Source organism: Melospiza melodia, unplaced genomic scaffold, assembly GCF_035770615.1.
Source record: "Melospiza melodia melodia isolate bMelMel2 unplaced genomic scaffold, bMelMel2.pri scaffold_138, whole genome shotgun sequence".
NCBI classification, from domain to species: domain Eukaryota; kingdom Metazoa; phylum Chordata; class Aves; order Passeriformes; family Passerellidae; genus Melospiza; species Melospiza melodia.
Genome location: NW_026948509.1, coordinates 93710 through 119578, shown reverse-complemented (window position 1 = coordinate 119578; position 25869 = coordinate 93710). Strand labels below are relative to the sequence as shown.

The window sequence follows — 25869 nt, the reverse complement described above, 5'->3', positions numbered from 1 at the left end:
TGGGATCGGGAAAAGATCGGGGTTTGGGACCGGGATCGGGAAAAGATCGGGATTTGGGATCGGGAAAAGATCGGGATTTGGGACCGGGATCGGGAAAAGATCGGGGTTTGGGATCGGGGCGGGATTTGGGATTTTGGGATCGGGGTTTGGGACGGCCCCGGCGGGCGGAGCGGAATTGGGATTGGGAGAAAGGGATTTGGGATCGGGGCGGTGTTCGGGATTTTGGGATCGGGATTTGGGATGGCTCCGGTGGGCGGAGCGGGATCGGGGTTTGGGATCGGGGCGGGATCACGAAAGGGATTTGGGATCGGGGTTTGGGATCGGGGCGGGGAATGGGATCGGGAATGGGATCCATACCTCCTAGACTCCCCCCAAACCCCAAATTCCCGTCAGAATCCCCAAATTTTGGGGGTTTAAGGATCCTCACTCTATAGGGAACCCCTAATCCACAGAAGACCCCAATTTCCCAAACCCCTACATCCCTCCAGGCCCCCTATATCATCCCCAAACCCCAAATTCCCGTCAGAATTCCCAAATTTTGGGGGTTTTAAGGATCCTTACCTAATAAGGAACTCCTAATCCACAGGGGACCCCCATTCCCCAAACCTCTACAGCCTCCCCAGCCTCCCCCAGGCCCCTACAGACCCCCCCAAACCCCAAATTATCGTCAGAATTCCCAAATTTTGGGGTTTTTAGGAACCCCCAGTCCATAGGTGACCCCTAATCTACGGGATACCCCCATTTCCCAAACCCCTGCAGCCTCCCAAAGCCCCTACATCCCCCCCAACCCCCAAATTCCCGTCAGAATTCCCAAATTTTGGGGTTTTTTGGGACCCCCCCCCCGGTCCCGCCGCGGTTTTGGCGCCACGAGCCACTGGCAAAGCCACGCCCACTTCCAGACGCGACTGGCAAAGCCACGCCCACTTCCAGACGCGACCGCGCCCCTTTGGCGCACGTGACCGCGCGTAGCCGCGCCCACGGCGGGTCGGGCACGTGCCGGGCGCCATTTTGTTTTGGCGCGAAGCGAGGCAGGCGTGAGGTGCGGGAGTTTCGGCGGGGTGGTTTTGGGTGGAAAAGTTGAGGTTTTTGGGGAATTTTCAGCCCCGCAAAGGTGAGGGAGGGCCATGAGGGGTTCGCAGGTTCCTTGGGAGGGGTTTGGGGGAGCTGAGAGTTTCCGACCCTGCCCCTTAGTGGGAGCCGAGGGGTTTTTGTGAGGGGGGAGCTTCACTCCCTTCATTCCAGAGGGCGTATGTGAGGGGGGGCCTTCATCCCTACCCCTCAAATTGCGCTTTGGGGGGGTCTGAGACCAAAAAAGGTCCCGAGTTTCTCTCTTTAAAGGATTTGTGAGGGGGGACTTCACTCTCCTCATTCTCGGGGGATTTTGTGAGGGAAAACTTTTGCCCCCACTCCTCAAATTGGGGTCTGGGGGGGGGGGGTCTGAGAGGCCCCTTGGTGTGATCCAGGGGGTTTGGGGGATTTTTCGGGGAGATTTTTTCAGGCGTTTTGTGGGGTTTGACCCCACAAATGTGAGGGAAGGGCTTCATTCACCCCCGATATTGTGACCTGAGGGGATTTTGGGGTTCTGCCCCTCATTTTTCCCTTTTCAAGGAATTTTTTGTTCCTTTTTTTTTCCCTGAAGGAATTTTGAGCCTTCCACCCCTCATTTTACCTTTTGAGTTAATTTTGAGCCTTCCACCCCTCTTTTTCCCTTCTGAGGGAATTTTGGGCTCCCTCTCTTTTCCCTGAGGGAATTTTGGGAATCCCACCCTGCATTTTTCCTTTCTGAGGGAAATTTGGGCTGCCTCTCTTTTTGCTGAGGGAATTTTGAGCCTTCCACCCCTCATTTTTATCTTTTCAGGGAACTTTGAGCTTCCACCCCTCACCTTTCCCTTCTGAGGGAATTTCGGGCTCCTCTTTTCTCCTGAGGGAACTTTGGTGCTCCCACCCCCCGTTCTCTCCTCTGGGTGGATCCCAGCCTTGAGAGACCCTAAAAAATCCAATTTCCCACCCGTTTTTCCCCATTTCCCCCATTTTTCTCTGTTTTTCCCCCTTTCCCAGCTGGCCCATGGCTCCGCGGCGCTCCCCCCGGCTCCGTGCCTCGGGCTCCTCCTCAGGCTCCTCCTCCGGCCCCGCTCCGGGCTCGGCCCCGCGGGGCAGCGGCTCCCCCAGCTCCCCGCACAGCCCGTGAGTTCCTTGGGAATGGCCCAAAAATCTTCAAATTCACCTTTCCCCAATCATCTTCCCCAGTTTTCCCAACATTTCCTAATTTCTGACCCATTTTTGCCACGTTTCCCCCCTGTCCCAGCTCCTTTTTATCCCGTTTTTTCCTAATTCCAGCCCCATTTTCCTCAGTTTTATTCCATTTTTTCTCAGTTTCTCCCCATTCCCCCTCCCCATTTTCCCCGTTTCCCCCCTCATTTCTCCCATTTTCCCCTCATTTTCCTCAGTTTTCTCCCCATTTTCCCTGTTTTCCCCCAATCCCATTCCGCCCTCATCTTCCCTTAATTTTACAAATTTTTCCATAGCTTTCCCATTTTTTCCCTCATTTTCCTCAGTTTCCCCCCTATTTTCCGTTTCCCCCGTTTCTCCCAATCCCATCCCATTCCCCCCCATTTTTCCCTCATTTTCCCCAATTTTTCCCTTATTTTCCCCCCTCATTTTCCTAATATTTTCTCTCATTTTCCCCCTCACGCTCCCCATTTTTCCCCTCATTTTCCCCCTTCATTTTCCCCCTAATTTTCCCAGTTTTTTCCTAATTTCCCCCATCCCACCCCTTTTTACCCCATTTTTCCCCTTTCCCCGCCCTTCCAGCCCCACTTTCCCCACCTCACCCCCAAAATTCCCGGGTTTCCCCCAAAATTCCCGTTTTCCCCCAAAATTCCCGGTTTTCCCCCCAAATCGCCTCAGGGAATTCCCGGACGATTCCGACTCCGGCAGCGACTTCGAGGCCTCTCTGCGGCCCCGGAGCAAGCGGGGCCCGCCCCGAGCAGCCCCCAGGAACCGCGTAAGTCCCAATTTTCCACAAAAATCCCCTTTTTCTCCTAAATTTCCACCCATTTTCCCTCAGTTTTGTTCATTTTCCCGATTTTCCCGCGTTTTCCCCTCAGGCCCCGAAGCGCTCCCGCCTCTCCCGCGGGGCTGGGCGGGACCCGGAGCCGAATTCCCCGGAGCAGAATTCCCTGTTCGAGGCCGTGTTTTCGGGAAAAGTGGCCACGGAGGTACCGAAAAATGGAAAAAAATCCCTGGGGGGGTTCCCAAAATTCCCAGGATTTCCCTCAAATTCCTTTTTCCCCCTCAAATCCTCATTTTTCTCTCAAAATTTCCCGATTTTTTCCTCTTAATTTTCTACTTTTTTTAATGAAAATTCAGGATTTTTTCCTTGAAAATTTTGTTTTTCCTCAAAGTTCCTGGTTTTCCCCACGGAATTCCCATTTTCCCCCTTGAAATTCCCATTTTTCCCCTAAAATTCCAGTATTTTCCCCTTGAAATTCCCATTTTCTCCCCTGAAATTGCCTCTTACCTCTGAAATTCCCTTTTTTTCCCCTGAAATTTCTGTGGTTTTCCCTCAAAATTTCCAGATTTTCTTCTCCTCCTGAAACCCCTGTGTTTTCCCTTGAATTTCCTTTTCTTTCCGTGCAAAATTATTATTTTTTTCCCCTGCAAAATTCTGATTTTCTTTTTCCCAGCACATTTCCATCTTTTCCCAAAATTATCCTGTTCTTGAAATTCTCTTTTTTCCCTCGAAATTCGTAATATTTTCCCCTCTGAAATCCCAATTTTTTCCTCTTAAAAATCTGGTTTTTCTCCCCAAAAATTCCCATTTTTCCTCCCAAATTTCTGGGTTTTTCCCCAAATTCCCGTTTTTCCCCCAAACTGCTGCTCAGACGCTGGTGGATGAGTGGCTGGAGTGGTACCCGGCGGGACAGGGAGGCCGCGTTCCTGGAGCTGCTCAACTTCACCGTGCGCTCCTGCGGCTGCAGGGGTGAGAAACGGGGCTAAAATGGGGAAATTGGGAAAAAATGGGGAAAATAGCTGAAAAAATAGTGAAAAAATGGGGAAAAACCAGGGGAAAACCAGGGGAAAATGAGAGAGTTCCTGGAGCTGCTCAACTTCACCGTGCGATCCTGCGGCTGCAGGGGTGAGAAATGGGGCTAAAATGGGGAAAATGAGGGAAAAAATAGTCAAAAAATGGGGAAAAATGAGGGGAAAAAATAGTCAAAAAATGGGCAAAAATGAGGGGAAAAAATAGTCAAAAAATGGGGAAAAATGAGGGGAAAAATGGGGAAAATGAGTGAAAAATTGGAAAATATGGGGGAAAAGTGGGGAAAATGGGAAAAATTGGAAAAATGAAGGTAAACCAGGAAAAACAGAGGGGAAAATGGGTTGGGGATGAGGGAAAATGGGGAAAAATTAGATTGGGATGGGGAAAAATGGGCGAGAACTCTGGAATGGGGGAAAGTGGGGAATTCTGGGGCTGGGGTTAGGGGAAATGGGGAAAATGGGATTGGGATGGGGAAAAATGGGAAAAAATTGAATTGGGATGAGGGAAAATGGGGAATTTTGGAGCCTGGGTTGGGGAAAATGGGGAATTTTGGGAATTGTGGGATTTTGGGATGTAAAAAAAGGGATTTGGGGAATTTTCAGGCGTGGTGACCCCAGAGATGTTCCGGAGCTGCAGAACTCCGAGATCATCCGGAGGCTCACGGAGACCTTCCAGGAGGTACCGGGGGGTTTTCTTGGGAAAAATGAAAAAAATAGAATTTTTGGGGAATTTTCCATGGAATTTGGGGGATTTTCTGGGAATTTGGGGCTTTTTCAGGGAATTTTCCAGGTTTTCCCTGGACTTTTGGTGTTTTCCCCAGATTTATTTGCAGGTCCCCCTGGAGTCCCCCGTGTCTCTGCATTTTTGGTGTATTTTCCCTGAATTTTTGGTATATTTATTGATTTATTTGTTTTTATTTCCAGGTCTCTCTGGAGTCCCCTCTGTGCCTGGATTTTTGGAGCATTTTCACTGAATTTTTGGTGCATTTATTGATTTATTTGGATTTATTTGCAGGTCTCCCTGAAATACTCTCTCCCTCTGAATTTTTGGCGCATTTATTTCTTTATTTGGATTTATTTCCAGCTGTCTCCAGAGTCCTTCCTGTCCCTGGATTTTTGGTGCATTTTCCTTGGATTTTTGGTGTATTTTCCCTGAATTTTTGGAGTATTTATTTATTTATTTGAGTTTATTTGTAGGTTTCTCTGGAGTCTTTTCTGTCCCTGGATTTTGGGTATATTTATTTATTTATTTGGATTTATTTGCAGGGCTCTCTGGAGTCCCCTTTGCCCCTGGAATTTTGGTGTTTGTTATCTGGATTTTTTGTTGTATTTATTTATTATTTGTGTTTATTTATTATCATTGTGCAGGGATTCCCATCCCTGGCACTGCTTCCATTTGGATTTGGGTGGATTTATGGATATATTTGTACTTACTTATTTATATATTTTTTTCTTTCCAAGATATGTTTCTATATATTGTATTTATTTTATATTTATTTATTCCCAGCACTCCCCAGAGTTCCCATCCCTGGCACTGCTACCATTTCAGTTTCTCAGAGCTGCTGGCAGTGCCAGTTCTGGGTGGATTTTCACTGGATTTTTAATGGATTTCTGAAACATTTATACATTTATTTTGTATTTATTTATATTTCTACATTTTCAGGATATATTTCTGTATGTTCATTTTGTATCTATTTTATATTTATGTATTTTTTAGCATTCTCCACAGCATCCGTTGTCCCTGAGCTCCCCTCCCTGGCACTGGTTCTGTTCAGGTTTCTGTGAACTCCTGGCAGTGCCAGTTCTGGGTGGATTCATGAACATATTTGTTTATATTTATTCTAATACTTATATTTATATTTGTTTATTTCCAGGACTCCTCATAGCAGCACCCATTGTCCCTGAGCTCCCCTCCCTGGCACTGGTTCCACTCTGGGTTCTGTGACCTCCTGGCAGTGCCAGTTCTGGGCAGATTTATAAATATATTTATATTTATGTTTATATTTATATTGTTTAGGATTCCCCAGACTACCCATTCTCTCAGAACTCCCGTCCCTGGCGCCGGTTCCGTGTGGGATTTTCAGAGCTGCTGGCAGTGCTGGTGCTGCGGGGGCAGCACCGGGAGCTGCAGGACGGGCTCCTCATGGACTGCCTCCTCATGGACTGCCTGCATTCATGGATATATTTATATTTATATTTGTAATTAATATTTATATTTATATTTCCATTCCCAGGACTCCCCAGACTATCCATTATCCATGAACAGCCCCGAGTGGCGCCGGTTCCGTGTGGGATTTTCAGAGCTGCTGGCAGTGCTGGTGCTGCGTGGGCAGCACCGGGAGCTGCAGTACGGGTTCCTCATGGACTGCTTGCATTCACGAATATATTTATATTTATATTTATATTTTCAGGACTCCCCAGAGTACCCCCTGTCCATGAGCACCCCCGAGTGGCGCCGGTTCCGTGTGGGTTTCTGTGAGCTGCTGGCAGTGCTGGTGCTGCGGGGGCAGCACCGGGAGCTGCAGGACGGGCTCCTCATGGACTGCTTGCATTCATGGATATATTTATATTTATATTTATATTTCCAGGACTCCCCAGAGTACCCCCTGTCCATGAGCACCCCCGAGTGGCGCCGGTTCCGTGTGGGATTTTCAGAGCTGCTGGCAGTGCTGGTGCTCCGGGGGCAGCACTGGGAGCTGCAGGACGGGTTCCTCATGGACTCCCTGCATTCACGGATATATTTATATTTATATTTATATTTTCAGGACTCCCCAGACTATCCATTGTCCATGAGCACCCCCGAGTGGCGCCGGTTCCGTGTGGGATTTTCAGAGCTGCTGGCAGTGCTGGTGCTGCGGGGGCAGCACCGGGAGCTGCAGGACGGGTTCCTCATGGACTCCCTGCTCTCGTTCCTCACCGGCCTGGCCGACTCCCAGGTGCGGCCCTTCCGCCACACCGGCACCCTGGCAGGTGGGACTGCACCAATTCCTGCACTTTGCCCCTCTTTTTCCTGTTTATTCTCTGTTTTTCCTCTTTTCTCCTGGCTTTTCCCATTTTTCTTCCTGATTTTTACTTTTTTCCTGATTTTTCCAATTTTTTTTCCTGATTTTTCTCACTTTTTTCCAGTTTTTCCCAGTTTTCCTCATTCTTTTCCTGTTTTTTTTCTGAGGTTTTTCCTGGGTTTTCCCGTTATTTCCTTGTTGTTTTCCTTGTTTTTCCTAATCCCTCATCTTCCCCCATTTTTCCCAGTTTTTCCCATTTTTTCACTTTTTTTTTTTTACATTTTTCTCCCCTTTTTCCCGTTTTCCCCAGCCCTGAGGCTGATGAGCTCCCTGCTGGGCATTTCCCCCATTTCTGCTCTATTTTTTTCCCATTTTTCCCCCATTTTTTCACCTATTTTTCCCCTTTTGTCCCAAATTCCTTGTTTTCCTCCCGTTTTCCCAGCCCTGAAGCTGATGAGCTCCCTGCTGGGAATTTCTTCCAGTTTCCCATCTATTTTCCCCATTTTTTCGCCTTTTCTCCCTTTTTTACCAAATTCCCCATTTCTCCCCCCATTTCCAGCCCTGAAGCCAATGAGCTCCCTGGTGGGAATTTCCCGTGTTTTTGCCCTGGTTTTTCCCTTTTTTCCCCCATTTTTCCCCATTTTTTCCCCGTTTTTCCCCATTTTTTCCCCTATTTTCCCCATTTTTTCACTTTTTTCACCCTTTTTTCCCGTTTTCCCCGTTTTTGCCCCCATTTCCAGCCCTGAAGCTGATGAGCTCGCTGGTGGAGGTGGCGCTGGGCGTGGGGCAAGCAGCAGGAGAACTGTCAGCGCCAGTTTGGGGCAGAAAAGGGAAAAGAGCCCGGCCGGAGGGGCAGCGAGCGCCTCGAGGCACTCAGGGACAGACAGCTGCAGGTGGGGCTGAAATGGGCTGAAAAACGGGGATTTGGGGCAAAAACGGGGGAAAAACTGGGAAAAAACGGGGCAAAAATGGGGCAAAAACACCAAGAAATGGGGTAAAAATGGGCAGAAAGAGCCCGGCCGGAGGGGCAGCGAGCCCTGGAGGGACTCAGGGGACAGACAGCTGCAGGTGGGGCTGAAATGGGCTGAAAAACGGGGATTTGGGGCAAAAACGGGGGGAAAATGCAGAAGAAAATGGGAAAATCTGACTGATAAAAAATGGGGGAAAACCAGGGTGAAATGAGAACTAAATGGGGAAATGTGGGGGGGAACTGGAGGGAACCAGGGATAAAACCAGGGGAGAATGGGAAAAATGGGGAAAAAACCCAGGAAAATGGGAAAAAATGGGGCAAGTTGGGGGAAAATGGGGTAAAATCAGAATTTTGGGGGTTTTGGGTGAACATTTGGGAATTTGGGGGGGTTTTAGGTGGAAATTTGGGATTTTTGATGGGATTCGGAGGACTTGAGGTGGAAATTGGGAGTTTTGGGGGATTATAGGCGAAAATCTGGTAATTTTGGGATATTTTAGGGGAATATTTGGGAATTTTGGATTTTAGGTGGATTTGGGGGATTTTGGTAATTTTGGGGAGGTTTAGGTGGAAATTTGAGTATTTTGAGTGGAATTTGGGTGGATTTTGGGAGGGATTTGGGGAATTTTGGGTACTGCAGCTGCAGGAGGAGCTGGAGCTGCTGATGAACGGGATTTGGGGGGAATTTTGTGGATTTTGGTGGATTTTGGTGAATTTTGGTGGGAATTTTCTGGGGATTTGGTGGGATTTTTTGGGGTTTGGGTGAATTTTGATGGATTTTGGGTGGGATTTTGGGGATTTTGGTAATCCCAGCTGAGGGAGCAGCAGGAGGAGCTGGAGCTGCTGATGAACGGGATCTTCAAGGGCGTCTTCGTGCATCGGTACCGGTGAGAAAATGGGGAAAAATCAGGAAAAATGGAGAAAATGGGGAAAAATGGAGGAAAAGGGGGAAAAAATGGGATTGGGATAGGGAGAAATGGCAGGAAAATGGGGGAAATGGGTAAAATGGGATTGGGATGAGGGAAAATGGAATAAAATGGGGAAAAAGGAGAAAATAACGGGGGGAATTGGGAAAAAATGGGAAAAAAATCAGGAAAAGGGGCAAAGGGGAGGTTTTGGGGCACAGGCGGCATTTTGGGATCCAGGGGAGATTTTGGGCTTAAAGAGGGGATTTTTGGGCACAGGGAAGGATTTTGGCATCAAAGGGAGGATTTTGGGTTTCCACAGGTGGATTTTGGGGTCAAAGGGGGATTTTGGGGAGTTTTGGGTTTAAATGGGGGATTTTGGGGCACGGGGAGGATTTTGGAGTCAGAGGGGGTTTTGGGTGGATTTTGGGGGATTTTGGGTGGATTTTGGGGGATTTTGGGTGGATTTGGAGGGATTTTGGTGGATTTTGGGTGGATTTTGGGGGATTTTGGGGCTGATTTCAGTAATTCTCTGGGACAGGGACGTGGTGCCCGAGATCCGCGGGATCTGCATGGAGGAGCTCGGGGTGTGGGTGAGGAAATTCCCCAGCTCCTTCCTCACTGACAGCCACCTGAAATACCTGGGCTGGACCCTGCACGACAAGGTGGGCATGGAAATGGGGGAAAAGATGGGAAAATGGGAAAAAACGGGGAAAAAATCCGAAAAAATGGAGAAAAATGGGGAAAAAATGGAGAAAAATGGGAAATTTCTGGGTCCTTCCTCACTGACAGCACCTGAAATACCTGGGCTGGACCCTGCACGACAAGGTGGGCATGGAAATGGGGGAAAAGATGGGAAAATGGGAAAAAACGGGGAAAAAATCCGAAAAAATGGAAAAAAACGGGGAAAAAATTGGGGAAAATGGGAAATTCCTGGGTCCTTCCTCACTGACAGCACCTGAAATACCTGGGCTGGACCCTGCACGACAAGGTGGGCAGAAATTCTGGAAAAATGGGGAAAGAATCCCCAAAAATAGGGAAAAAAATGCAAAAATCTGGGAGAAAATCTTGGAAAGTGGGGAAATCTGGGGAAAATGTGGGGGAAAATGAGTGAAAATTCCAGAAATTCCTATTTTTTCCCCTTGCAGCAGGGGGAATTTGGGCTGTAAAATCCCATTTTTTCCCCATTTTTCCCCTTGCAGCAGGGGGAGGTTCGGCTGCGCTGCGTGAGGGCCCTGCAGGGAATTTATGGAGTCCCCGAGATGGCCCCGGGCCTGGAGCTCTTCACTGACAGGTTCAAGGTGGGCAAAAACGGGAAAATTGGGGAGAGAAATGGGAAAATGGGGATAAATGGGGAAAAATGGGAAAAAACGGGGGAAAAATGGGAAAAAAAATGAAATATTGGGGAGAAAAATGGGAAATGTAAATGGAGAAATGGGGGAAAAATAAATGAGAAAAATGGAGGGGAAAGGGAAAATAACTGGGGACAATGGGAAAAAATAAACGGGGGAAAAGGGACAAAATAAATGGGGAAAAAAGGGGGGAAAATGGGAAAAGTAAATGGAAATATGGGGGAAATGGAGGGAAAATAAATGAGAAAAATCAGGGGGAAAGGGAAAAATAAATCGGGAAAATAGGAAAAAATAAATGGGGAAAAAAACGGGGAGATGGGAAAAATAAATGGGATAAATGGGAGAAAGAAAAATAAATTAAGAAAATGGGGTGAGAGGAGAATGGGAGGGAAAATTGGGAATAATGGGAAAAATGGGGTTGGAATTGGGAAAATGGAGAAAAATCCCTGGAATGAGGGAAAATAGAGGGAAAATGGATAAAAATGGAATTAAAATGCAATAAAATGGAATTTAAAAGGCCTGGAAAAGGGGGAAAGTGGGGAAATGGGACTGGGGGTGCCCAAATCCCAGAATGTTGGGGAATGTTTGTGGATTTTTGTGAATGTTTGTGGATTTTTGTGGATTTTTGTGGGGATTTTGGCGCTCCCAGCCCCGGCTGGTGGCCATGGCTCACGACAAGGAGCCCCAGGTGGCCCTGGAGGTGCTGAGGCTGCTCACGGACATGGACAGGTGAGACTGGGCATTTTGGGGGAAATTGGGAATTTGGGGCAAATTAAGGGGGAAATTTGGGGTTTTGGGGGGTAAATTTGGGAATTTTGGGCTGAGGAAGGGGAATTGGGGACCCAGCATCCCCGAAATGCCTGGGATAACCGCAGGAACCTGGAGGAGGCGCTGAGCCCCGAGGATTGCCAGAGCATCTTCCCCGTGGTGTTCGTCAGCAGCCGCGCCCTCGCCTCGGCCGCGGGCAGCTTCCTGTGCCAGAGGTGAGAAAATGGGAATTTCTGCACTAAAAATGGAATTGCTGCACTAAAATGGGAATTGCTGCCCTAAAAATGGGAATTGCTGCACTAAAATGGGAATTTCTGCACTAAAAATGTGAATTCTGGCTTCAGCTGCTGGGAAGTTCCTGTGCCAGAGGTGAAAAATGGGAATTTCATCCAAAACCTGGCAGTTAACAACCAAAATAGGGGAATTCTAGTCTGCAAGTCCTCAGAATTCCAGCCCCAAAATCTGGGAATTTTGAACCCCAAAATCCCAGGAATTCCAGCCCCAAAATCCTGAAAATTCCAGCCTCAAAATCCTGGGAATCCCAACTCCAAAATCCCAGGGATTCCAGCCTAAAAGCCCTGGGAATTCCGACCTCAAAATCCTGGGAATTCCAGCCCCAAAACCCTGAAAATTCCAACCCCAAAACCCTGAAAATTCCAGCCCCAAAATCTTCAGAATTCCAGCCCCAAAACCCCTGGATTTCCAACCCCAAAACTCTGAAAATTCCAGCCTCAAATCCTGAAGAATTCCAGCCCAAAACCCTGAGAATTCCAGCCCCAAAATCCTCAGAATTCCAGCCTCAAAACCCTGAAAATTCCAGCCTCAAATGCTGAAGAATTCCAGCCCCAAACCCCTGAAAATTGCAACCCCCAAATCCTCAGAATTGCAGCCCCAAACCCTGAAAATTCCAGCCCCAAAATCCTCAGAATTCTGGCCCCAAAACCCTGAAAATTCCAACCCCAAATCCTCAGAATACCGGCCCCAAAACCCCTGAAAATTGCAGCCCCAAATCCTGAGAATTCCAGCCCCAAGTCCTGAAGAATTCCTGCCCCAAACCCCTGTAAATTCCAGCCCCAAATCCTCAGAATTCCAGCCCCAAACCCTGAGCACTGCAGCCCCAAACCCTCAGAATTGCATCCCCAAGCCCTGGAAATTGCAGCCCAGCCGAAGGTTCTGCTCCCGCTCCCTCCCGGGCTGTGGCTCCGACCCCTCCCGCTCCCGGGGGATTTGCTGGGATCGGCCCCGGCCCCTCCCGGCAGCTGCGATTCCCTCAGCGCTGCGTTTGGGATGGCTGCAGACAAAATGTTCCCTTTCCTCAGCCCAAAATGTTCAATTTCTTCATCCCAAAATGTTCCATTTCCTCACCCAAAATGTTCCCTTTCCTCAGCCCAAAATGTTCAATTTCTTCATCCCAAAATGTTCCATTTCCTCACCCAAAATGTTCCCTTTCCTCATCCCAAAATGTTCAATTTCCTCAGCCCAAAATGTTCCCTTTCCTCAGCCCAAAATGTTCCCTTTCCTCAGCCCAAAATGTTCCCTTTCCTCAGCCCAAAATGTTCCATTTCTTCATCCCAAAATGTTCCCTTTCTTCAGCCCAAAATGTTCAATTTCCTCATCCCAAAACGTTCAATTTCTTCATCCCAAAATGTTCCCTTTCCTCATCCCAAAATGTTCCCTTTCCTCATCCCAAAATGTTCCCTTTCCTCATCCCAAAATGTTCCCTTTCCTCATCCCAAAATGTTCCCTTTCCTCAGCCCAAAATGTTCAATTTCCTCAGCCCAAAATGTTCCCTTTCCTCATCCCAAAATGTTCCATTGCTTCACCCAAAATGTTCCATTTCTTCATCCCAAAATGTTCCCTTTCCTCAGCCCAAAATGTTCCCTTTCCTCAGCCCAAAATGTTCCCTTTCCTCAGCCCAAAATGTTCCATTTCTTCATCCCAAAATGTTCAATTTCTTCATCCCGGAATTTCTTCATCCCGGAGCTTTGGGTTTCCCACCCCGGCCCTTCCCGGTCCCTGGGGAAAGGGAGGGAGGGAGGGGGCGCCTTGTTTGTCCCAACCTTTTCCCTCCCATCCCTTTTTTTTTTTTTTCCTTTTTTTCCCTTTTATTTTTCTTTCTTTTTCCCGTTTTCCCTCTTTTTTGTATCTTTCCCGATTTGCCCCTGTTCTCTCCCCCTTTTCCCCTGTGTTTCTTTCCCATTTTTTCCCTTTTTTCCCTCCATTTTCCCCCCACTTTCCTCATTTTTCCCCCATTTTTCCCCATATTCTCTCCATTTTCGCCCCCATTTTTCCCGTTTTTCCCAATTTCCCGTTTTTTTGCCCCATCCAGGCTGCTGGAGCCCGCCCGGCGCGGGGCCGGCCCCGGGGACTCGCGGAGTTTCCTGCTCGGCCTCGCGCGCTTCTTCCTCAGCTCCCAGGTGGGAAATGGGGGAGATTCGGGAATCCGGGGGGAAAATTTGGGGATTTTGGGGTGAAATCGGGGATTTTGGGGCATTTGGGGAGGATTGAGACATTGGGGAAAACCCGGGAGTTCGGGGAGTCCGGGGGATTTTGGGGTAAAATTGGGGATTTTGGGGCATTTGGGGAGGATTTAGACATTGGGGAAAACCTGGGAATTTGGGCAATCTGGGGAACTTTGGGGTAAAATCTGGGGATTTTGGGGCATTTGGGGGGGATTTAGACGTGAAGTTTGGGGACTTTTAGGAGGGATTTGGGGATTTGGGGGGGTTTAGAGATGAAATTTGAGGATTTTGGGGCAAAATTTGGCAATGCTGGGAAGAGATTTGGGGGAGGAAATTTGGGGATTTTTGGGGGGGAAAATCTGTGGGGTTTGGGGTAAAATTGTGGGATTTTTGGATGGGATTTGGGGCTAAAATATGGAGAGTTTTGGGGGGAAATTGGGGGATTTTGGAGGGATTTTGGGGGGGAATTCTGGGGGGAATTTGGGGAAAAAATTGGGGATTTTGGGAGATTTAGGGAGGAAGTTTGGGGATTTAGGGGGAAAAATTTGGGGATCTCTTAGGGGGAACTTTCAGGGATTTTGGGGGAAAATTTCAGGGATTTTGGGGAGGGAATTTGAGAAATCTGGGAGGAAATTTGGGGATTTTGGGAGAGAATTTGGAAACGTATAGGGGGAAACTCGGGGATTTTGGGGACTTCTGGGGAAATTCAGGGAGTTTGGGGTAAAATTCAGGGATTTTGAGGGGCAATTTTGGGGATTTGGGGGGGATTTAGGGTGCGAATTTGTGAGGGATTTTGGAGAGAAATCTGAGAGTCTTTGAGATGTTTTGATGGAATTTTGGCCAAATTTTACAGAATTTTTGGGGAATTTTTTGAAAATTCCTTTTTTTTTTTTTTTTGGAATTTTGTATTTTTGGGGATTTTAACCCAAATTTTCCCGAATTTGCCTCCCCAGCTGCACGAGCACGCGGCGTACCTGGTGGATTCGCTGTGGGACTGCGCCGGGAGCCGCCTGCGGGACTGGGACGCGGCAACGGGGCTGCTACTGGGAACCAGTACGGTTATACTGGTTATACTGGGATGGACTGGGTTATACTGGGATGGACTGGGTTATACTGGGACGCGGCAACGGGGCTGCTACTGGGAACCAGTACGGTTATACTGGTTATACTGGGATGGACTGGGTTATACTGGGATGGACTGGGTTATACTGGGACGCGGCAACGGGGCTGCTACTGGGAACCAGTACGGTTATACTGGTTATACTGGTTATACTGGGATGGACTGGGTTATACTGGGATGGACTGGGTTATACTGGGACGCGGCAACGGGGCTGTTACTGGGAACCAGTATGGTTATACTGGTTATACTGGTTATACTGGGATGGACTGGGTTATAATGGGACGCGGCAACGGCCCTGCTGCTGGGAACCAGTACGGGTTATACGGGTTATACTGGTTATACTGGGACACGGCAACAGGGCTGCTGCTGGGAACCAGTATGGATATTGTACTGGTTATACTGGTTATACTGGGATGGACTGGGTTATACTGGTTAGACTGGGACGCGGCAACGGCCCTGCTGCTGGGAACCAGTATGGATATTGTACTGGTTAGGCTGGTTATACTGGTTATACTGGGATGGACTGGGACACGGCAACAGGGCTGCTGCTGGGAACCAGTATGGGACTGGTTTATACTGGGATGGACTGGGTTATACTGGGTTATACTGGGTTATACTGGGTTATACTGGGTTATACTGGTCCATAGTGATGTGTATAATCCATACTGGTTTATACTGGTCCATACTGGTTTATACTGGTCCGTACTGGTTCCCAGCCCTGCAGCTGCACGAGGAGAAGGCCCTGGTGGAGATCCTGAGCTGCAGCGCTGGGTTACACTGGGTTACACTGGGTTATACTGGGTTACACTGGGTTATACTGGTCTGTATGGGTTTATACTGGTTCATACCGGTCCATACTGGTTTATACTGGTCCATACTGGTTCCCAGCCCTGCAGCTCCATGAGGAGAAGGCCCTGGTGGAGATCCTGAGCTGCAGCGCTGGGTTACACTGGGATATACTGGGTTATACTGGGTTATACTGGGTTATACTGGGTTATACTGGGTTACACTGGGTTACACTGGGTTACACTGGGTTACACTGGGTTATACCGGTCCATACCAGTCCATACTGGTTTATACTGGTCCGTACTGGTTCCCAGCTCTCCAGCTGCATGAGGAGAAGGCCCTGGTGGAGATCCTGAGCTGCAGCGCTGGGTTATACTGGGATGGACTGGGTTATACTGGGTTATACTGGGTTATACTGGGTTACACTGGGTTACACTGGGTTACACTGGGTTACACTGGGTTACACTGGGATACACTGGGTTATACTGGGTTACACTGGTTTATATTGGGTTATACTGGGTTATACTGGTCTGTATGGGTTTATACTGGTTCATACTGGTCCATACTGGTTTATACTGGTCCGTACTGGTTCCCAGCTCTCCAGCTGCATGAGGAGAAGGCCCTGGTGGAGATCCTGAGCTGCAGCGCTGGGTTATACTGGGATGGACTGGGTTATACTGGGTTATACTGGGTTATACTGGGTTACACTGGGTTACACTGGGTTACACTGGGTTACACTGGGATACACTGGGTTATACTGGGTTACACTGGTTTATATTGGGTTATACTGGGTTATACTGGTCTGTATGGGTTTATACTGGTTCATACCGGTCCATACTGGTTTATACTGGTCCATACTGGTTCCCAGCTCTCCAGCTGCATGAGGAGAAGGCCCTGGTGGAGATCCTGAGCTGCAGCGCCCTCCGGCTGTGCCGGGGACACCCCCCCGAGGGACGGAGCCTGGCACGGAAGGTTCCGGAAATCTGGGGATTTGGGGGATTTGGGGAATTTGGGGTGAGGAAATTTGGGGATTTTGGGTGAGGAAATTTGGGGATTTTGGGTCAGGAAATCCAGGAATTTTTATGGATTTTTTTTGGGAATTTCTTTAGGGATTTTTTGGAGGGTTTTTTTTCAGGGAATTTTTGGGGATTTTGGGTCACGAAATCTGAGAATTTTGGGGTTGGAAATTCCCAGAATTCTGTGGATTTCCAGGAGGTTTTTTTGGGTGGAATTCCCAGAGTTTTGAGGCTCAGGAATTTTGGGAATTTTTGGGGATTTTTGGATGTCAGGAGCTCCCGGAATTTTGGGGGTTCTGGAAATTCCAGGGGGTTTTGGGGATTCAGGAGCTCCTGGAATTGGGGGAATTTTGGGATTTTGGGAATTCCAGATTTTGAGGATTTAGGAGCTCCAGAAATTTTGGGAGTTTTGAGAATTCTGGGCATTTTGGGGGGTTAGGAGCTCCTGAAATTTTGGGAGTTTTCAGAATTCTGGGCATTTTGGGGATTTAGGAGCTCCCGAAATTTTGGGAGTTTTCAGAATTCTGGGCATTTTGGGGATTTAGGAGCTCCTGAAATTTTGGGAGTTTTGAGAATTCTGGGCATTTTGGGGATTTAGGAGCTCCCAGGATTTTGGGAGTTTTCAGAATTCTGGGCGTTTTTGGGCTCAGGAGCTTCCGGAATTGGGGAAACTTTGGGAACTCCTGGAGGTTTTTGGGCTTGGGGACCTGCTGGAATTTTGGGGATTTTTGTGAATTTCGGGATTTTTGGGGCTCGGGGCCCCCTGGAGCGTTGGGAGCGTTGGGAATTTTGGGAATTTCAGGATCCCATCCCCTTTCCCCCAGGTGTCCCCTCGGGAGCGCCGGGAGCAGCGCGAGGAGCGGGAGCGGCTCAGCCGCAGCCTCATCCCGGCGCTGCCGCAGCTCCTGCAGAAGGTCAGCAAAAAACACAAAAAAAGCCCAAAATCCCCAAAATCCTCAAATTCCGGCAACTTGGGGCGTCGGGAATACCGGGGGCAATTGGGATTTTTGGCACATTTGGGATTTTGGGGGCATTTCAGCCGGTGTTTTCCTGCTTTTTCCCCCAACATTCTCATTTTTCCCCTCAAAATTTCCATTTTCTTTCTAAAATTTCACAGTTTTCTCTCCAAGATTCCCAACTTTCTGCCCAAAATTCCGAATTGCCCCCCTGAAACTCCCATTTCTTTCCCCAAATTTCCAATTTTTACCCCAAACTTCAGATATTTTCCCCCAAAATCCCAATTTTCTCTCCAAGATTCCCAATTTTCTCCCCCAAATTCCCATTTCTCTCCTAAAATTCCTTTTTTCCCCGTACATTCCCATTTTTTTTCTCAGAATTCCCATTTTCCCACCAAAATTCCCATTCTTCCCCAAAAATTCCATTTTCCTCCTCCAAAAGTTCCATTTCTCCCCCTAATTCCCATTCCTTCCCCATAATTCCCATCTTTCCCTGCCAAAGTCCCCATTTTCCCCCCAGAATCCCCATGTTTTCCCTGGAATTTTCTGGTTTTTTCCCCCAAATTTCCCAATTTTCCCTGCCAAAAATCCAGTTTTTCCCCCCGAAATCCCATTTTTTCCCCATTTTTCCCCATTTTTCCCCATTTTCCCCATTTTTTCCCCCATTTCTCCCCAGTTCTCGGCGGAGCCCGAGGCCGTGGCCGCGCTGCTGGAGCTGCTGCAGCACCTGGAGCTGGGCCTGTTCCGCACGGCGCGCATGGAGAGGGTGAGGGACACCAGTATAAACCAGTATGGACCAGTATAAACCAGTGACCCCCATCCCAGCCCCTCCCAGTCCATCCCAGTCCATCCCAGTCCATCCCAGTCCATTCCCAGCACCTGGAGCTGGGCCTGTTCCGCACGGCGCGCATGGAGAGGGTGAGGGACACCAGTATGGACCAGTATAAACCAGTAACCCTCGTCCCAGCCCCTCCCAGTTTGTCCCAGTCTGTCCCAGTTTGTCCCAGTCCATCCCAGTTTGTCCCAGTCTATCCCAGTCCATCCCAGTACCCCCAAACCTCATTTTCCCCCCAAACCCCATTTTTCCCGTTTCTTTGGGCATTTTTTCCCCGTTTTTTGGGGGATTTTTCCCCGTTTTTTCACTCCCAGTCCATCCCAGTAACCCCCAGTTCATTGCAGCACCTGGAGCAGGTTCTGGGGCAGATCCAGGAGGTTTTTGTTTCTCTCCCAGCACCTGGAGCAGGTTCTGGGGCAGATCCAGGAGGTTTTTGTGGTTCATTGCAGGTTTTTGTTCATTTCCAGCACCTGGAGCAGGTTCTGGGGCAGATCCAGGAGGTTTTTGTTCATTTCCAGCACCTGGAGCAGGTTCTGGGGCAGATCCAGGAGGTTTTTGCCAAGCACTCCCAGCCCGTGCCCGCTCTCTCGGCCGCCTCGCGGGCGCTGCGGGCGCTCTGCGACCCCGAGCTGTCCCTGCACGGCCTGGGGGACATCGCCAGGGGGCGCCTGGGGGACAGCCTGGGGGACAGGTGCCAGCTGCAGGTGACAGAGATGCTGCAGGTGAGGCACTGGGGACACTGGGGACAGCCTGGGGACACTGGGGACACTGGGGACACTGGGGACATTGGGGACACTGGGGACATTGGGGACAGCCTGGGGGACAGGTGCCAGCTGCAGGTGACAGAGATGCTGCAGGTGAGGCACTGGGGACACTGGGGACAGCCTGGGGACACTGGGGACAGCCTGGGGACACTGGGGACAGCCTGGGGGACAGGTGCCACCTGCAGGTGACAGAGATGCTGCAGGTGAGGCCCTGGGGACACTGGGGACAGCCTGGGGGACACTGGGGATATTGGGGACATTGGGGACAGCCTGGGGGACAGGTGCCAGCTGCAGGTGACAGAGATGCTGCAGGTGGGACATTGGGGACACTGGGGACATTGGGGACAGCCTGGGGACATTGGGGACATTGGGGACAGCCTGGGGACACTGGGGACAATGGGGACATTGGGGACACTGGGGACACTGGGGACAATGGGGACAGCCTGGGGACACTGGGGACAGCCTGGGGGACAGGTGCCAGCTGCAGGTGACAGAGATGCTGCAGGTGAGGCCCTGGGGACACTGGGGACAGCCTGGGGACACTGGGGACATTGGGGACACTGGGGATATTGGGGACAGCCTGGGGGACAGGTGCCAGCTGCAGGTGGCAGAGATGCTGCAGGTGAGACATTGGGGACAATGGGGACAGCCTGGGGACACTGCGGACACTGGGGACACTGGGGACAGGTGCCAGCTGCAGGTGACAGAGATGCTGCAGGTGAGACATTGGGGACAATGGGGACAGCCTGGGGACACTGGGGACAGCCTGGGGACAGCCTGGGGACACTGGGGACATTGGGGACAGCCTGGGGACACTGGGGACATTGGGGACACTGGGGACAGCCTGGGGGACAGGTGCCACCTGCAGGTGACAGAGATGCTGCAGGTGAGACACTGGGGACAGCCTGGGGACACTGGGGACACTGGGGACAGCCTGGGGGACAGGTGCCACCTGCAGGTGACAGAGATGCTGCAGGTGAGGCCCTGGGGACACTGGGGACACTGGGGACAGCCTGGGGACACTGGGGACAGCCTGGGGACACTGGGGACAGCCTGGGGGACAGGTGCCAGCTGCAGGTGACAGAGATGCTGCAGGTGAGGCCCTGGGGACACTGGGGACATTGGGGACACTGGGGACATTGGGGACACTGGGGACACTGGGGACAGCCTGGGGGACAGGTGCCACCTGCAGGTGACAGAGATGCTGCAGGTGAGACTTTGAGAGGGGATTTGGGGACATTTGGGGACATTGGGAGGGGTTTGGGGACATTCTGGGGGGTTTGGGGACATTCCTGGGACAGCCTTGGAGACATCTGGGGCCATTTTGGGATATCTGGAGGGGATTTGGTGCCACTCTGATGCCATCTGTGTCCCCAGGCCGTGTCCCCAGACGAGGAGGACACTCTGGGGACACTCTGGGGACACTCTGGGGACACTGGGGACACTCTGGTGACATTTGGTGCCACTTTGATGCCATCTGTGTCCCCAGGCCGTGTCCCCAGACGAGGAGGACGTTTACGCGCTGGCGGCCACCCTGAGGAGACTCTCGGCGCTCTTCAAGTGACACCGGGGACACTGGGGGGGCTGGGGACATTGGGGACATCTGGGGACACCTGGGGACACTGGGGGGGCTGGGGACACCTGGGGACATTGGGGAAAAAATGGAGAAATTTGGGGGGGGAAAATGGGGAAAATTGGGAAAAATGAGATTTGGGGACATTTGGGACAAGGGCAGGGGTGGCCCCCGGTGTCCCCAACCCCTCCAATGTCCCCAGTCCCCCAAATGTCCCCAATGTCCCCAAATCTCATTTTCCCAGTTTCCCCCCCCAGATTTGCCCCCCATTTTACCCCCGAATGTCCCCCAATCCCGTTTGTCCCAAATGTCCCCAATGTCCCCAATCCCATTTTTCCCCAGTTCTTCCCAAATTTCCCCACTTTGTCCCCAGTGTCCCCAAATCTGATTTTTCCCAATCCCCCCCCAAATTTCACCCCCATTTTCCCCCCAAATGTCCCCACTGTCCCCAATGTCATTTTCTCAATTTTTCCCCCAAATTTCCCCATTTTCCTCCCCAATTTTCTCCATTTTTCCCCAGATTTCCCCATTTCCCCCCACTTTGTCCCCAGTGTCCCCAAATGTCCTCATTCTGTCCCCGCAGCGACCACGACCTGACCCCCTGGGCTCTCTTTGTGCCGCTGTCGCAGCTCCTGCGGCGCGCGCTGGACACCGGCGACCTGCCGGGACAGGTGGGGACACTGGGGACACACCTGGGGACACCTGGGACACACCTGGGGACATTGGGGACATTGGGGACACTGGGGACACACCTGGGGACATTGGGGACTCACAGCTCCTGCAGCGCGCGCTGGACACCGGCGACCTGCCGGGACAGGTGGGGACACACCTGGGGACAGTGGGGACACACCTGGGGACACACCTGGGGACACACCTGGGACACTGAGGGGACACCAGGGACCTGCCGGGACAGGTGGGGACACACCTGGGGACACCTGGGACACACCTGGGGACACTGGGGACAGTGGGGACATTGGGGACTCTGGGGACACTGGGGACACTGGGGACACACCTGGGGACAGTGGGGACACACCTGGGGACAGTGGGGACACTGGGGACACAGCTGGGGCCATTCAGAAACACCTGGGACACACCTGGGGACACCTGGAGATCTTTGGGGACACCTTTGAGTCATTTCGGGGCCGTTTGGGGACATTTCGGATCTTTCGGGGCAATTTAGGCTCCGTTTGGTCCCATTTGGTGCCATTTTTTTTCATTTTGGGGCCATTTTTGTCCCTTTTGGTGCCATTTGGTGACACTTTTTCCCCCCAGGTGACGATCCCGGCCCTGTCCTGCCTCTTCTTCCACCTGTTCTGGGAGCTCTCCCGAGTGCCCGACTCCGGAGCCTCCCCGGTGAGCAAATCACGCTAAATCACCCCAAAAAAAGTCCCAAAAAATCCCCCCCCAAATTTCCCCAAAATTCCCACAAAATCCCCCCAAAAATACCCACAAAATTGCCTCAAAATTCCAAGAAAATCCCCCCATAAATTCCCCCGGAATGCCCCCCCAAAATTTCCCTGAGAATCCCAAGAAATCCCCTGAAATTCCCACAAAAATCCCCGCAAATTCACCTCAAATTTCCCACAAAAATTCCCCAAAAATTTCCACAAAGTCTTCCCCAAAAATCCCCCAGAATCTCCCACAAAAATTCCCCCAAAAATTCCCCACAAAATTCCCCCAAGATTTCCACAAAAGCTCCCCAAAAATGCCCAGGAAATTCCTGGATTCCCAAGTCCTCACCATTCCTGCCAAAATTCCAAAAAAATTCCCTCAATCCCCCCCCAAATGCGTCAGTTTTACCCCAAATCCCACAACAGTCCCAATAAAACCCCAAACCCCTCCCCAAACCCCTCAGATTCCCCAATTTCCACCCAAAATTCCTGAGTTTATTCCCAAAACTCTCGAATTTCCACCCAAAATTCCCAATTTCCGGGCGTACCTGCGGGACCTGCGCTCCAGGGCCTCCTCATTCCTCTCCCTGTGCCCCCAAAGCCCAAAAATCCCCCAAAACCCCCAAGAAGTCCCAATAAAACCCCAAATTTCCCCATTTTTCACCCAAAATTCCCTTTTTTTCCCCCGAATTTCCCAAAGTTGGGATTTTTCTCCCCAAATCTGCAGGGCTCGGTGCGGGATCTTCCTCCAGGGCCTCCTCATTCCTCTCTCTGTGCCCCAAAACCCCCAACAAACCCCCCAAATTTCCCCGTTTTTCACCCAAAATTCCCAGGTTTTTTCCCAAAATTGGGGTTTTTCTCCCCAATCTGCAGGAGTCCGTGCGGGATCTGCGCTCGCGGGCGTCGCTGCTGCTCTCCCTGTGCCAGAGCTGCCTCGCGGAGCCCGAGCCCGGCCTCAGGGAGAAGGTCCGGAACCTTCTGGAACCTTCCAGAACCTTCCGGGGGTTTGGGGTTCCTGGGGTGGGTCTGGAATGTCCCATTCCGGAACATTCCGGGGGGGTTTGGGGTTCTGGAATGAACCTGGAATGTTCCAGAACATCCGGGGGGGGAGCTTGGGGTTCATGGAGGGCTCTGGAACCTTCCGGAACCTTCCGGGGGGTTTGGGGTTCATGGAGGGCTCTGGAACATTCCATTCTGGAACATTCCGGGGGTTTGGGGTTCCTGGGGTGGGTCTGGAATGTCCCATTCCGGAACATTCTGGGGGGTTTGGGGTTCTGGAATGAACCTGGAATGTTCCAGAACATCCGGGGGGGGAGCGTGGGGTTCATGGAGGGCTCTGGAACATTCCATTGTGGAGCATTCCGGGGGGTTTGGGGTTCCTGGGGAATGTTCCAGAACATTCCAGGGGTTTTGGGGGTCTGGAATGTCGTGCAAAAAAATACTTAAAAGCCAAAAGAAAAAACAAACTAACAAAAAAAAAAAACAACCCAATAAATTCTGAAAAATCACAACCATTAATTTTAAAAAATCCTAAAAAAAAAAATTCTCTAAAATATTTTTAAAAAGATCCCCTAAAAAACTGTACAAAAACCCCCAGAAATTTTCCAAAATATCCCCCCAAAACACCTAAGAAAATCCCTAAAAAACCTTTTAAAAAATCCCAAAAGATTCTCAAAACATCCCAGGAAATCCAAACAAATCCCCCAAAAAATCCCCCAAAAAGCTCAAAAAAAGTCCCCAAAAAGCCTCTATAAAGTCCCAAAAAAATCCCCCAAAAATTAAAATAATCCCCAAAAAAAGCTCTAGCAATGCCCCCCAAAAATCCCAAAAAACCTCAATAAAAATCCCCAAAATTCCCAATATTTTCCCCATTTCTTCCCAATATTTTCCCATTTTTCCCCGATATTTCCCCAATATTTTCCCCATTTTTCCCCGATATTTTCCCCATTTATTTCCCCGGTATTTTCCCCCTGCAGGCGTTCCTGGTGCTGTGTGACCTGCTGCTGCTGCTGGGCCCGGGGCTGCCGGAGCCGGGGCTGCGCCTGGGCCCGGAGCCGGGGCTGCCCACACAGCTGGGGCTGGCCCTGCTCGACCTGGTGTTCAGTGAGGAGCCTGAAACTGGGCCTGAGCACCAGGGTGAGCATTGAAATTATTGATTTATTGGGCATTTATTGATTTATTGGGGTTTATTGGGGTTTATTGATTGATTGGGGTTTATTGGGGAGCTGGGGCTGCCCACACAGCTGGGGCTGGCCCTGCTCGACCTGGTGTTCAGTGAGGAGCCCCAAACTGAGCCTGAGCACCAGGGTGAGCATTGAGATTATTGATTTATTGGGCATTTATTGATTTATTGGGGTTTATTGGGGTTTATTGATTGATTGGGGTTTATTGGGGAGCTGGGGCTGCCCACACAGCTGGGGCTGGCCCTGCTGGACCTGGTGTTCAGTGAGGAGCCTGAAACTGGGCCTGAGCACCAGGGTGAGACTGGGGATTAATTAGGAATTTTTGGGAATTTTTTACTTCTGTTTTTGGGGATTTTTTCGGCGTTTTTGGGGTTTTCATTGCAATTGCCCGTTGCAGAGGCGGCCGAGGCGCGGCTGGAGGCGCTGCAGGGGCGGCGGTTGCTGCTGGCCGGGTTCTGCCGCCTCGTGCTCCGGGGCGTGCTGCAGCTCAGCGCTGCCGCCGACGTCTTCAAACACTTCGGCAAGGTGGGAACGGGAAATATAAACAAACAAACAAACAAACAAACACTTCGGCAAGGTGGGAAATCAATCAATCAATCAAACAGACAGACAGACAAACAGACAGACACTTCGGCAAGGTGGGAAATCAATCAATCAATCAAACAGACAGACAAACAAACAAACAAACACTTCGGCAAGGTGGGAAATCAATCAAACAAACAAACAAACAAACAAACACTTCGGCAAGGTGGGAACTCAAACAGACAAACAAACAAACAAACAGACACTTCGGCAAGGTGGGAACGGGAATATAAACAAACAAACAAACAAACAGTTCGGCAAGGTGGGAACAGGGAATATAAACAAACAAACAAACAGTTCGGCAAGGTGGGAAATCAAGCAGACAAACAAACAAACAAACACTTCGGCAAGGTGGGAACGGGGAAATTAAACAAATAAACAAACAGTTCTGCAAGGTGGGAACTCAAACAAACAAATAAACAGTTCTGCAAGGTGGGAACGGGGAAATCAAACAATTCTGCAAGGTGGGAATGGGGAATTCACGGGGTTTGGGGAATTTGGGGGGAATTCTTGGGGATTTGTGGGATTTGGGGGGGAAGCCCTGGGATTTTGGGGCAAATCAGTGGGGTTTTGGAGGGGAATAAATGGGATTTTTGGGGAACATTGGGAAGAATTCCTGGATTTTGGGGTTTTGGGATTCCTAATTCCCATTTTTGGTGATTTTTGGTAATTCTGTGCTCTACCACTCCCAGTTTTTTGGGGATTTCGGGATTTAGCCTCTGTAATTCCCATTTTTGGTGATTTTTGGGATTTCTGTGCTCTGTAATTCCCAGTTTTTTGGGGATTTCGGGGATTTAGCCTCTGTAATTCCCATTTTGGTGATTTTTGGGATTCCTGTGCTTTTCCACCCCCAGTTTTTCGGGGATTTCGGGGACATCATCCGGGAGCTGCTGCGCCTGACGCGGGACCAGGGCGGGGACGCGTGGGCGCGGACGGTGCTGCTGAGCCTGCAGCAGGTCAGGGGGAACCCGGGGATTTCGGGGCAAAATCGGGAATTTCTGGCAATTTTGGGCTGTCTGGGGCTTTTTTCGGGATTTTCAGCCTTTTTAGGGGATTTTTTAGGGATTTTTTTTGGGTTTTTCTGGGATTTTCTGGGGCTTTTTTGCATTTTTGGGGATTTTTTTTTTCTTGTTTCTTTTTCAGGGGATTTTTTTGGGGATTCTTTA

The 25869-nt window shown here is 50.2% G+C and overlaps 3 protein-coding genes across 3 annotated transcripts; all 3 read left to right on the top strand.

Moving 5' to 3' along the window:
- Positions 1-2065: 2065 nt before the first annotated feature.
- LOC134433108 (cohesin subunit SA-3-like) lies at positions 2066-7956 on the top strand. Its single transcript, XM_063181994.1, has 8 exons — positions 2066-2184; positions 2908-3004; positions 3108-3218; positions 3885-3982; positions 4645-4720; positions 6453-6506; positions 6807-7011; positions 7784-7956. The coding sequence occupies exons 1-8, from the start codon at positions 2066-2068 to the stop codon at positions 7954-7956; spliced, it is 933 nt and encodes a 310-aa protein (XP_063038064.1).
- Positions 7957-8101: 145 nt separating this feature from the next.
- LOC134433107 (putative STAG3-like protein 2) lies at positions 8102-11254 on the top strand. The gene is made up of 6 exons (XM_063181993.1): positions 8102-8111; positions 8824-8897; positions 9457-9580; positions 10118-10216; positions 10917-10996; positions 11143-11254. Exons 2-6 carry the CDS (start codon positions 8857-8859, stop codon positions 11252-11254), a joined length of 456 nt encoding a protein of 151 aa, XP_063038063.1. The 5' UTR covers positions 8102-8111; positions 8824-8856.
- Positions 11255-14893: 3639 nt separating this feature from the next.
- On the top strand, positions 14894-24124 carry LOC134433106 (cohesin subunit SA-3-like). The gene is made up of 10 exons (XM_063181992.1): positions 14894-14993; positions 16272-16375; positions 17244-17333; positions 18052-18141; positions 18729-18932; positions 20464-20534; positions 21131-21218; positions 21820-21900; positions 22812-22904; positions 23915-24124. The coding sequence occupies exons 1-10, from the start codon at positions 14894-14896 to the stop codon at positions 24083-24085; spliced, it is 1092 nt and encodes a 363-aa protein (XP_063038062.1). The 3' UTR covers positions 24086-24124.
- Positions 24125-25869: the final 1745 nt, after the last annotated feature.

Excerpts from the sequence above, each read along its gene's own strand:
- LOC134433106 (XM_063181992.1), top strand. The coding sequence starts at position 14,894 with ATGGGACGCGGCAACGGCCCTGCTGCTGGGAACCAGTACGGGTTATAC. Across the intron at positions 18,933-20,463 it reads AGGTGACAGAGATGCTGCAG|GCCGTGTCCCCAGACGAGGA; the intron begins GTGAGGCACTGG and ends CTGTGTCCCCAG. Across the intron at positions 20,535-21,130 it reads AGACTCTCGGCGCTCTTCAA|CGACCACGACCTGACCCCCT; the intron begins GTGACACCGGGG and ends CTGTCCCCGCAG.
- LOC134433107 (XM_063181993.1), top strand. The coding sequence starts at position 8,857 with ATGAACGGGATCTTCAAGGGCGTCTTCGTGCATCGGTACCG. Across the intron at positions 8,898-9,456 it reads GTCTTCGTGCATCGGTACCG|GGACGTGGTGCCCGAGATCC; the intron begins GTGAGAAAATGG and ends TCTCTGGGACAG. Across the intron at positions 9,581-10,117 it reads GCTGGACCCTGCACGACAAG|CAGGGGGAGGTTCGGCTGCG; the intron begins GTGGGCATGGAA and ends TTCCCCTTGCAG.
- LOC134433108 (XM_063181994.1), top strand. The coding sequence starts at position 2,066 with ATGGCTCCGCGGCGCTCCCCCCGGCTCCGTGCCTCGGGCTCCTCCTCA. Across the intron at positions 2,185-2,907 it reads CCCAGCTCCCCGCACAGCCC|GGAATTCCCGGACGATTCCG; the intron begins GTGAGTTCCTTG and ends AAATCGCCTCAG. Across the intron at positions 3,005-3,107 it reads GAGCAGCCCCCAGGAACCGC|GCCCCGAAGCGCTCCCGCCT; the intron begins GTAAGTCCCAAT and ends TTTTCCCCTCAG.